Source organism: Oncorhynchus clarkii, chromosome 4, assembly GCF_045791955.1.
Source record: "Oncorhynchus clarkii lewisi isolate Uvic-CL-2024 chromosome 4, UVic_Ocla_1.0, whole genome shotgun sequence".
In the NCBI taxonomy this organism is placed as follows: domain Eukaryota; kingdom Metazoa; phylum Chordata; class Actinopteri; order Salmoniformes; family Salmonidae; genus Oncorhynchus; species Oncorhynchus clarkii.
Window position 1 is genome coordinate 79,185,189 of NC_092150.1, and position 12,602 is coordinate 79,197,790.

The 12,602-nt window shown below is 41.5% G+C and overlaps 1 protein-coding gene across 6 annotated transcripts in view; it reads right to left on the reverse strand.

Annotated features, from left to right (window-relative positions):
* Positions 1–5,442: 5,442 nt before the first annotated feature.
* The window catches only part of LOC139407328 (CYFIP-related Rac1 interactor A-like), a 42,341-nt gene continuing 35,181 nt past the window's right edge, over positions 5,443–12,602 (reverse strand). For all 6 annotated transcript variants that reach the window (XM_071151028.1, XM_071151030.1, XM_071151027.1 and 3 more), the window contains 9 exons: positions 8,475–8,596; positions 8,164–8,269; positions 7,783–7,919; positions 7,543–7,620; positions 7,181–7,297; positions 6,886–6,965; positions 6,614–6,740; positions 6,228–6,298; positions 5,443–5,938 (listed from right to left, as the gene is read on the reverse strand). In XM_071151028.1, the coding sequence (XP_071007129.1) occupies positions 5,875–5,938; positions 6,228–6,298; positions 6,614–6,740; positions 6,886–6,965; positions 7,181–7,297; positions 7,543–7,620; positions 7,783–7,919; positions 8,164–8,269; positions 8,475–8,596 (902 nt within the window). In that variant the 3' untranslated portion in view covers positions 5,443–5,874. The remainder of the gene's footprint in view (positions 5,939–6,227; positions 6,299–6,613; positions 6,741–6,885; positions 6,966–7,180; positions 7,298–7,542; positions 7,621–7,782; positions 7,920–8,163; positions 8,270–8,474; positions 8,597–12,602) is intronic.

Here is a 12,602-nt window from a genome sequence, read left to right on the forward strand (position 1 = left end):
TTTAGGTTATTTTAGGTCCCCCACAAGGATAGATGAACCAACCCATACACCAAGAGGCATCATGAATATGGAACAGACTTCATATGGAAATGTATGTTAATACACTACCCATGGGACTGTGTGTGTGTGTGTGTGTGTGTGTGTCAGTGAGGACGAAAACACTGATGCTGCTTCAGGGGAGGGGCAGAGGAAAATTCTAAGTGTTTCCATCTACAGAAATACCAAACTAAAAGATAAAACACCTAAATATATTGTAAATAATACAATAAGTAGTTGACTAATTCTCTCATTTGACAACTTAGACACAGACATGGACAATACAGACACTATAACATGTAGACATACAGTACACCGTACAGTACAGTATACCATACACCATACAGTACGCCATACAGTACACCATACACCATACAGTCCAGTACACCTTAGTCCACCATACAGTACAGTACACCATACAGTACAGCTTGCAGTACACCATACAGAACAGTACACCATACAGTACAGCTTGCAGTACACCATACAGTACAGCTTGCAGTACACCATAAAGTGCAGTAAACCATACAGTACATCATCCAGTCCAGTACACCATACAGCACAGTACACCATGCAGAACAGTACACCATACAGTCCAGTACACCATACAGAACAGTACACCATCCAGTACAGTACACCAAAAATATAGTCTGCATCTGTTGTCCCTCTTAGATGTTCCTGTCTTTGGACTTGAGTCCAAGTTCTGGAACAGAGCAGCAGAATCGTTTCCGCCCCCAGCGGGCCACACAGAGCCTGGAGTATCTTGTCTCGTTCTAACCAATGGAACACTGGGATACGTCCTGGTCCGGGGAGGTCAGCGGTGCCCAGACTCCGACAGGAAAGACTGAGGGCATCAATGAGGACACACAGGATCACACCAGTACAAAACACTATGACCTGCATGTTTAAAATGAATCTTTCCTTCCTCCCACCTTCTTTTGCTCCTTCCTTCCCACCTTCCTTTCATCACAAAGGTCACAGGATCACACCTAGTAAGACCAATTCCTTCAATGCACATTCTTGGTGGAACTATAACAGAATGATGGAGCTCTCCATCAAATAAGAATCCTTTGTCTCTGTGCTGAAGTCTCTCTGTCCAAGGCAACATGTGACATTACATTCTTACTAAATCAAAGCTTTCTTTCTTATTGTGCATCTACTGTATCACATATCATTCACGTACATGTTTTGGGGGTTTTAGCAACACCACAACTACCAGCTTCCAGTGGTGGATCCTCATATCGCCACCCTGTGGAGCACTTAAGTACTGCAATACTCAGACGCCAAACAGCACTGCAGAGGGAGAGTCAGAAAAGAAGCTGTTCAACCAACACAGTACTGGGACGATGGACGGATAGTGTCCTCTTGACATGGGATTTACATCAAATCATGTTCACCTTCATTTCCACTAAGTTTCATTATGACAGAAATACATATATAAACATATGGCTACGTCTGGAAAATGTAAATACAATATTCATTAGAACAAACGCAGGTGCAGGAAATGTACCAGTTTTATTTTCAGTTCACACACCCATTCAATATGCAATATAAAGCTAAAGCCATTTAGAAACATTGAACCAGTGTTCCAAACTATGAAACAGTTGTCAGTTAACTTTCCCCCCTTCTTTATATTAAATACAGCTGCATTCAACACACAGTAATCAGACTAGCATATATTGGGCTGAAAAAGGCATTTTGGAGTTCAATACTGACAGAGGTTTGACAGAAATTGGTTTTGGAATTAAACCTCAGTAATTGTATCAATATCATACTGTACATTTAGCTGAATGTCTTGTCCATGTACAGTATTCATTCATTGCATATACAAATTGTCCTTCACACAAAAAGTATGTCTTAATTGTCAATGTATTATGTATTACCAGAAACTATAGAAAATAAACAATTAACATGAATGTTAAAATCCACTGTGGACATTTTATGGTCGTTCAACAAATGTTAGTTACTAGTATTTAATATTACGATGAGTACACAGATGGAGAGTGTGTATGAAGTATCAAAATAGATACCGTAATATATAGCTAGGTATTTTGATTTGGCATGGATTTCAAAATCTCATTTCACATTAGCACTGTAAATCCTATTTACTGTCTAATTAAATATATTTAATTCATAATTATCTGAGGTTGGTGTCTATATTGCTGACTTAGCGACAAGTCAAGGCACAAGCTACTTTAGTCTAGTGAAAAAGCCCATTTTAAAAATGGTCCTAGGGTTGTCTTTCTCTGATAAGGAAAAATGTTAACAGGATACATTTGTAGAAGCTTAGCTAGTATCTAGTAGTCAGTCTGTTTGTCACATCATGCCAACTACCTGTCACTCATTGGCTGCGTTCAGACAGGCAGACTTATTCTGATCTTTTTTCACTAATTGAATCTTTGATCAATCAGATCAGATCCTTGGACAATACTTGGGCAAAAGATCAGAATTGGGCTCCCTATGTAAACGCAGAAATGGAATTGGCAGGAGCAGGCTAATTGTTTGGATGCTGCTCAACATGACAATGGCCTATTGGTCTAGTGGTTCCCAACCAGGGGTACTAGGACCCATGGGGGTACTTGAGAAGACCCATTACACCATAGGCTTACTGGTAAATGCACATGAGGGGGGTACTTTAGTGGTCGTCCGGACAGAGCAGTCGGTGGTACGGTAACCCAAAAAGCTAGTCCATCTTAAATTCCACGTTCGTCTGGACAGACAGGAGCGAGTCCGCAGCACACCACAGGATATCTACAAGTCATTAATCCTAACATGCGATTGTCTGACCTATATGTTAAGTCAGATCACCAAACAACGGTTTCTCCAATTCATAGAACACCATGTATTTTCATTACAGACGCAACTCACAATCCTGCCGTTTTGTACACAACTTTCCAATATTGTTCTCCAGTTAATATTATATTAATTCAATTGACCACTGAACCATGTCAAATATACATACATACGCCATTGTATACAAGCTGAATGAGTTTGGAGAATAGTCCTATAATGCCCCTTTGGTCAACGTTCATTAGCATGAAACAATGGTCTACACAAAGAACAGCTCAAAAGAAAACAGAAGTTACACAGGTTTAACAACAATCTGATATATATTTCATCTAATGTCGAATCAAGACTCCAGATTTAAATCAGAGTCAATCCAAACAAAATCAGGTGACACAAATATCTTTGTATTTTGGATGAAAGGAAAAAAATAAAAATAGAGACAAGGCTTTATTCTTCAGAATGGCACTTTGTATACTGAAATGATACATTTTCAGGGATTTATTTTTCACCGCAGTCCAATTCCCAACCCTACTTCTCAAAGTGTGTAAAGATTCACAGCCCTTCATGGAATGGACAGGTGTGAGAACTCCCTGTACTCAATACACCAAAACAATGGGGGAGGAAACGAGTGTACACTTCAGGTATAGAGTCCCACAGCGTAGGTGTCATAACATCCATAGAACCTAGAGGCTAAACAAGGAAATGGTTCCAATGGTTTTCCCACCATTCATTTTCCCCATAGGGGATATTAGAAACAGTTGAAATAAGAGCTGTCTTTCGTCTAGGCTTACTCTGGTGTGGCATTTTGATAACCGTGAAAATCTCTCTCAGACAAGGTGACTTGTATCAATATACTCAGCTCTATTTACTCTCAGATTATAAAATGCTAATTAGCATCAAAATAGACGACATACAAGACTACAAATCCCTACCTACTCCTGCACGTCATCTCTAGCTGACACCTTTGCTAAGAGGTATTGTGGAAAAAGTACCCAATAGTCATACTTGGGTAAAAGTATAGATACCTTAATAGAAAATGAAAAAGGTGAGTCACCCAGTAAAATACGTAAGGAAAAGTCTAAAAGTATTTGGTTTTAAATATACTTAAGTATCAAAGTACAAATCATTTCAAATTCCTTATATTAAGTAAACCAGACGGCACAATTCTATATATGTTTTAACGGACAGCCAGGGGCACTCTCCAAACTTAGACATCATTTCCAAACAAACTATTCGTGTTTAGTGAGTTCGCCAGATCAGAGGCAGCAGGGATGACCAGGGATGTTCTCTTGATAAGTGTGTGAATTGGACAAATGTTCTATCCTGCTAAGCATTCAAAGTGTAACGAGTACTTTTGGGTGTCAGGGAAAATGTATGGAGTAAAAAGTACATTATTTTCTTTAGAAAAGCAGTGGAGTCAAATTAAAAGTTGTCAAAAATATAAAAAGTAAAGTACAGATACCCCAAAAACTACTTAAGTAGTACTTTAAAGTATTTGTACACCACCGGTCAATTTAAAACATTCAAAAAACAGTTCACAGAATTGTCCATTTAAAGAAATGTAGCCAATTTATTTATTAAATAAATTTAGCTAACAGATAAGAATCTCTGGATTAACTACCTTTGCCTCAATTTGGCAGTCTAGTCCAGCTCATCATGGCATTTGTAGTTCTTTATGATAGCAACTGATTAGCACTACATTTGGGGGGATTAAATAGAGGCGAATATATTGATAAGTCACTGTGTCCTAGAGAAATGTAACATTTATCTAAACCTCAAAGACAGCCCTTATTTTAAGTGATTCTAAAATCCCTCATAGGAAAAATGAATGGTAGAAAAACAATTGGAACCATTTCCTTATTTGACCGCTAGGTTTAATGGGTATTATGACTCATACTGTGGTGGTCTATAGGGGTAGAGAATGGGACAACAGTCTGACTGGACTTACAGTATAAAGGAGAATGACTAGAAGGTTCATCATCATCACCGCCATCCTACTACAGGAGTAGAGATCACAAAAGCAGTGGAAGGAATTGTTTTTGCCACTCCGTGTCACTTAAATAGAACCTGACAGTTTTGATTTAAAAGCTGCTTTTTTGAACAATAGATTTCTGTTAGATACAGAGTCCCAAATACAGACAAGAAAACCCCCTAAAATCACACTGTGTCCCAATCCTCCTGTCATACAGGTAAAAAATAAACATTTGGTTGATCTGTTTATTTCTTATGGCACGTACTGCCTTTGTCATTTTCTGCCAACAAGGCACAAAGTCCACCAACTTACTGAAAAAACGTTATATGAAAGCCATCACTTTTTCCCCCTCAATGTATCCCTTGCTAAATTCCAAACCAGCCCCTAGCTAGCCCCTACCTCCTAGGCACTCTTGTAGATAGGAGAGGATTGAGTAGGGTTGAACAATCTTCACCTTGCCATCCACAGGAGTTGGGAAGACAGGACAAATAGATCTGGAACATGGGGTGTATTCATTATGTCGGATTCCTTTGCAAAAGTTTTACAACGGAAAACGTTTATTTCAATTGGAAAACGTTTTGCAACAGAAACAAGAGTTTCTATTGGACACGTGCAGGTAGGTCCCTCCAAGTTTGGTTCCGTCTGCTCGGTTTGTTTCCGTTTAGTTGCTGCAGTAAACGGTTTCCTTTGCAAACGGAATCCGACTAATTAATATACCCCAGGCTAGGAGTTGATTTGGAAATCATCTTTTGTTGACACAAACCACAGATGAAGCTCCTTTCATTCGCCCGCTCACTCACAGGAACCAACCAGAGTGCTTGGCTCACTCACAGGAACCAACCAGAGTGCTTGTTTCTCCAAATGCTACTTGCCAAGCTCAGTTTGTAAGGCTGAAAGGTATGTTAACATAATAACAGTAAAAGGCAATTCATTTTTTGAAGAAAAAGGTATACGTTCTATACGTTTCAGTAACAGGGAATGACTATGTAAATACACAAGTATTAACATCCAGTCTTTTAAATTATGTAAACATATACATCTTTCGTTGAGGTCAGTACATTGATCCTCTTCATATTAAAACGTTACTGAAGCATGGAGCGGATGTTTTTTGGAGTGGACTCGTCATGCAGGTGTTTGGTGGTGAACCTGAAAGACAAAGCAGGATGAAGGCATAGGGCTGAAACACCTAGGTTGTTTTTAACCTTTACCAAAATAAGCCAATTTAATGAAGGTTTTTAAAAGATATACAGAAGTGCCTTGGGATTGTTTGCTGTATTGCCGTGGGAGCAATCCAGAGAGTACCCTCTACCATTCAGTAATATTGGAAGCTAAGGAGCACTCCTACCACAACACCATTTATAAATCATCTGGCATTTCAACTGAATAAGGTGAGACATCAGAGAAGTACTAAACTAAAGCGAGGATAGAGACTTACTTAAGGGCGTTCAGGAGACCTTCAACATTATCTGCTGGCTGTTCTTTGAGGACCTTTATGCATCCCTTCATCTGATGAAAAACACAACAAAATGCACTATTACTCTGGATACACATGTAAAACACTCAAACAGAAATTCACACACATTTTCCATTGGCATGACTTAGACAAAACAGCGGGATACACATGATGCTAACGTCAGGCTTTCAGTAGCCACTCTATGTATAGAATATGTATTATAGAATAATTATTATTCCATACGGGATGGGAATTTGTTTCCTGCTTTAACCAACTCCTCCGCACTGGGAGCCTTCTGTAACCTCCAGGTTACCTTCCCCTGTAAACAGACCGGTACTATCAGTATAGGTGAGAGAGGAGGTTCTCACGTCTATCTTGGAGGACTTGTTGAAGGCTCCGTTGGGATGGACGTGGTCGTACAGGATGATGACTCCAACCATTACTCTCATACAGAACAGCAGCGTGTCCTCACTGTTGAACCGGCACGTGTAGTCTCTGGAGGGAGAGAGGGATACACACACACGCCAGTTCACAGTACACGTTGAACAGTTGTTTATAGCGTGGCATTGATAAACAGACTCACTCTGGATATAGTCACTCTGCTAAATGTCTACAGGTAAAGTACATCAAGTCAACTCACGGTGTCTCCAGCATGACTTTACAGACACTGGCCATTGTACTGAGAACGTCAGTGGTGTTCTCCAGGGGTAATGTCTTGTTCTGGAGATATAACAAGGTAACAACACAAACCATCATCAGACTGAAGAAATGAAGGAACCAGACTTAACTTACTTAACACCCACCTGCTTCAAAATCTGACTGAACAGGGAGTAACACAACTGAACTCTAATAGACACTGCTGCTATTAACTTAACACAAATCTAACCATCAACTCTTTTCACAGAGCAGCTAACAATAAGAAGGAAGTCTCTTACCTCTGTTACGAAGTTTGTCGTAGCTGTGCTTAAGGTTTTCAGCATGGGCGTTGCCTCGGCGTAGAACAGTGACATTCTGTTGGCCATCTCATTGTTGACCTCTCTCTCTATATCCAACTAAAGACAAAACAAGAAGAGGGTCAACATCTGATCCATCTTTAGCTTCAAGGCAGAGGAGAGTGGATGTCAACAGAGGACTGCTAACCAGGCCTTAGACAAGCTATTCAGACATGACTACGGTCACAAAATTCTGGTAACTTTCCAAAAATGACCAGGTTTTTCAGAAATCCCTGTTGGAAGATTGGTAAAGTTACATGATTTTTTGCAACCCTAGACCGACATAACAGTTCTCTCAGACTCACATTCATGTTGTTTATCCTGTTTCGGCTGATGGTCCTTCTGTAATAACTGAAGTCATTCTGGATGGCAGGAATTCTCATCTGAAAGTTAAGAGGACATTAATTTCGTTCCAACAGACAACATGGGAAGTGTTATTTGTCAAGAGGGAATAAAATAGGTGCTAACTTTGCACTTGTGTACAGAAATTAACCGTTTGAAATTATGTGTGTGTGTGTGTGTGTGTGTGTGTGTGTGTGACTGACCTTGAGTTCGTCGAAGCGCAGGGTAAAGTGAAGGATCTCAGCAAACTGTTTGGCCAGAGCCTGCTCCTTCTCTAGGTGCTGGGTGGGGGTGTACGGGGGGCATGTCAGGGACTCCAGCAGGCTCTGAAGGGCCCTCTCTACAGGAGAAGAAACACAGTTAATACATTACAAACATGAGGTAAGTTTTAAACACACCAGGCTCTCCAGCAGGCTATGGAGGGCCCTCTTCAAACACCTGAAGAAGGAAAATGGTAAGGTTGTAAAAAAATAAAAACATGTTTCATGTCTCTTCATGTTTCATGATTGGCTTTTGATAGTAATTAAAATGTCATCCCCGCCACGCTAAGTGCTTCTTCGTGGAAGGATAAAGGTTGGACTTACCTAGTCTCAGCGAGAAGCTGTACAACTTTTTGAGTCGTATGACTAAGGGACAGACTGAGTTCCAGGCTCTCTCCTGTAGGATCATGTCATTGGGGTTCTGAATGGCCTGGGCGGAAACAGACGCTATAGTTAAATGTACATCATCTATATGGAATTTTAAAAAATTGAGTAATGAAAACCATTCTGAGATGTCTGGTATGAAATCATCAATTGAGCTTTACATTTATAGGTTTGTTTGAGTGGGTGTGAATATGCATAGCCTGTGCCTACGACTGTGTATGTGTGTAAGCATATCCAGTAGATATACATACCTCTCGTATCTCCTGTCCGGCTCCCTTGTAGGCCTGTAGGCCAGAGAGGATGCTCTCAGAGTCCTGGAGCACCGCGTTCACCTGGTTCCATACATCTCTCTCACAGTCTGTGGGCTGTGCATCTGACACACACCACAACAACAGTTAGCCTGGCTAGCTAGCAGGCAGCATATAGACAACACAACAGTTAGCCTGGCTAGCTAGCAGGCAGCATATAGACAACACAACAGTTAGCCTGGCTAGCTAGCAGGCAGCATATAGACAACACAACAGTTAGCCTGGCTAGCTAGCAGGCAGCATATAGACAACACAACAACACTGTACTGGAGTGGACATTAAACTCATACACATTCTGACAATTTGGTTTTCAATGATTATGTGATACAAACAGTCCTTTAACAGGAATTGGGAACTATGTGTATGCCTTTATTTGATTGTCAAAAACCAACCATGCATGTATGCATAGGGCGTTTTCTAACACAGTAATACCATGTATAATGCTTAGAATAGAATCTCAGCAACGAATAGCATGATACAAAGACGTGCTTCTACAGCTGCATTGCTTGCTGTTTGGGTTTTTAGGCTGGGTTTCTGTACAGCACTTTGAGATATCAGCTGATGTACGAAGGGCTATATAAATACATTTGATTTGATACAATATACTTTAGTGAGGGAATTGTAAAACATTCAGCAAGCATGACATAAACATGAATATCTCTGGTTCAAAGATAATCTAAGAACGAGGAGACAGGGAAAGGCTACTCTGTGGTAAACAGAAGAGCAGCATGGGATCTGCCAGTATAATAACAGCACGACCTGCTGCTCCCTACAAGGCTACAGAAGGCAGCGGCTTATAGCTCTGCCCTTTAGATGGCAAGCTCTTAATCATACTCAAGGCATTTTCATATTAGAAGCTGCAGCTAACACACATACAGTCAGTCAGTAACCTACATTATTTCCCAACAGACTAAACATAGAACATCAGTTGATGTCAAAATACTATGACTGTGGAGAGTAAATGACTGTGTATTGTAAAACATTCCCTTTCTCTATGGTAGATAAACAAGAGATGGCGCTATGACAACAAGAGTAGGAATTAGGCTACTACTAAGGAATATGCTTGGCGTGAGTGGAATAGGCTACTACTAAGGAATATGCTTGGTGTGAGTGGAATAGGCTACTACTAAGGAATATGCTTGGCGTGAGTGGAATAGGCTACTGCTAAGGAATATGCTTGGCGTGAGTGGAATAGGCTACTGCTAAGGAATATGCTTGGCGTGAGTGGAATAGGCTACTGCTAAGGAATATGCTTGGCGTGAGTGGAATAGGCTACTGCTAAGGAATATGCTTGGCGTGAGTGGAATAGGCTACTGCTAAGGAATATGCTTGGCGTGAGTGGAATAGGCTACTGCTAAGGAATATGCTTGGCGTGAGTGGAATAGGCTACTGCTAAGGAATATGCTTGGCGTGAGTGGAATAGGCTACTGCTAAGGAATATGCTTGGCGTGAGTGGAATAGGCTACTGCTAAGGAATATGCTTGGCGTGAGTGGAATAGGCTACTGCTAAGGAATATGCTTGGCGTGAGTGGAATAGGCTACTGCTAAGGAATATGCTTGGCGTGAGTGGAATAGGCTACTGCTAAGGAATATGCTTGGCGTGAGTGGAATAGGCTACTGCTAAGGAATATGCTTGGCGTGAGTGGAATAGGCTACTGCTAAGGAATATGCTTGGCGTGAGTGGAATAGGCTACTGCTAAGGAATATGCTTGGCGTGAGTGGAATAGGCTACTGCTAAGGAATATGCTTGGCGTGAGTGGAATAGGCTACTGCTAAGGAATATGCTTGGCGTGAGTGGAATAGGCTACTGCTAAGGAATATGCTTGGCGTGAGTGGAATAGGCTACTGCTAAGGAATATGCTTGGCGTGAGTGGAATAGGCTACTGCTAAGGAATATGCTTGGCGTGAGTGGAATAGGCTACTGCTAAGGAATATGCTTGGCGTGAGTGGAATAGGCTACTGCTAAGGAATATGCTTGGCGTGAGTGGAATAGGCTACTGCTAAGGAATATGCTTGGCGTGAGTGGAATAGGCTACTGCTAAGGAATATGCTTGGCGTGAGTGGAATAGGCTACTGCTAAGGAATATGCTTGGCGTGAGTGGAATAGGCTACTGCTAAGGAATATGCTTGGCGTGAGTGGAATAGGCTACTGCTAAGGAATATGCTTGGCGTGAGTGGAATAGGCTACTGCTAAGGAATATGCTTGGCGTGAGTGGAATAGGCTACTACTAAGGAATATGCTTGGCGTGAGTGGAATAGGCTACTGCTAAGGAATATGCTTGGTGTGAGTGGAATAGGCTACTGCTAAGGAATATGCTTGGTGTGAGTGGAATAGGCTACTACTAAGGAATATGCTTGGCGTGAGTGGAATAGGCTACTACTAAGGAATATGCTTGGCGTGAGTGGAATAGGCTACTACTAAGGAATATGCTTGGCGTGAGTGGAATAGGCTACTGCTAAGGAATATGCTTGGTGTGAGTGGAATAGGCTACTACTAAGGAATATGCTTGGTGTGAGTGGAATAGGCTACTACTAAGGACTATGCTTGGTGTGAGTGGAATAGGCTACTACTAAGGAATATGCTTGGTGTGAGTGGAATAGGCTACTACTAAGGAATATGCTTGGCGTGAGTGGAATAGGCTACTACTAAGGAATATGCTTGGTGTGAGTGGAATAGGCTACTACTAAGGAATATGCTTGGCGTGAGTGGAATAGGCTACTACTAAGGAATATGCTTGGCGTGAGTGGAATAGGCTACTACTAAGGAATATGCTTGGCGTGAGTGGAATAGGCTACTACTAAGGAATATGCTTGGCGTGAGTGGAATAGGCTACTGCTAAGGAATATGCTTGGCGTGAGTGGAATAGGCTACTGCTAAGGAATATGCTTGGCGTGAGTGGAATAGGCTACTGCTAAGGAATATGCTTGGCGTGAGTGGAATAGGCTACTGCTAAGGAATATGCTTGGCGTGAGTGGAATAGGCTACTGCTAAGGAATATGCTTGGCGTGAGTGGAATAGGCTACTGCTAAAGAATATGCTTGGCGTGAGTGGAATAGGCTACTACTAAGGAATATGCTTGGTGTGAGTGGAATAGGCTACTACTAAGGAATATGCTTGGCGTGAGTGGAATAGGCTACTACTAAGGAATATGCTTGGCGTGAGTGGAATAGGCTACTACTAAGGAATATGCTTGGCGTGAGTGGAATAGGCTACTACTAAGGAATATGCTTGGTGTGAGTGGAATAGGCTACTGCTAAGGAATATGCTTGGTGTGAGTGGAATAGGCTACTACTAAGGAATATGCTTGGTGTGAGTGGAATAGGCTACTACTAAGGAATATGCTTGGTGTGAGTGGAATAGGCTACTACTAAGGAATATGCTTGGCGTGAGTGGAATAGGCTACTACTAAGGAATATGCTTGGCGTGAGTGGAATAGGCTACTACTAAGGAATATGCTTGGTGTGAGTGGAATAGGCTACTGCTAAGGAATATGCTTGGTGTGAGTGGAATAGGCTACTACTAAGGAATATGCTTGGTGTGAGTGGAATAGGCTACTACTAAGGAATCTGCTTGGTGTGAGTGGAATAGGCTACTACTAAGGAATATGCTTGGTGTGAGTGGAATAGGCTACTACTAAGGAATATGCTTGGTGTGAGTGGAATAGGCTACTACTAAGGAATATGCTTGGTGTGAGTGGAATAGGCTACTACTAAGGAATATGCTTGGTGTGAGTGGAATAGGCTACTACTAAGGAATATGCTTGGCGTGAGTGGAATAGGCTACTACTAAGGAATATGCTTGGTGTGAGTGGAATAGGCTACTGCTAAGGAATATGCTTGGTGTGAGTGGAATAGGCTACTACTAAGGAATATGCTTGGTGTGAGTGGAATAGGCTACTACTAAGGAATCTGCTTGGTGTGAGTGGAATAGGCTACTACTAAGGAATATGCTTGGCGTGAGTGGAATAGGCTACTACTAAGGAATATGCTTGGTGTGAGTGGAATAGGCTACTACTAAGGAATATGCTTGGTGTGAGTGGAATAGGCTACTACTAAGGAATATGCTTGGTG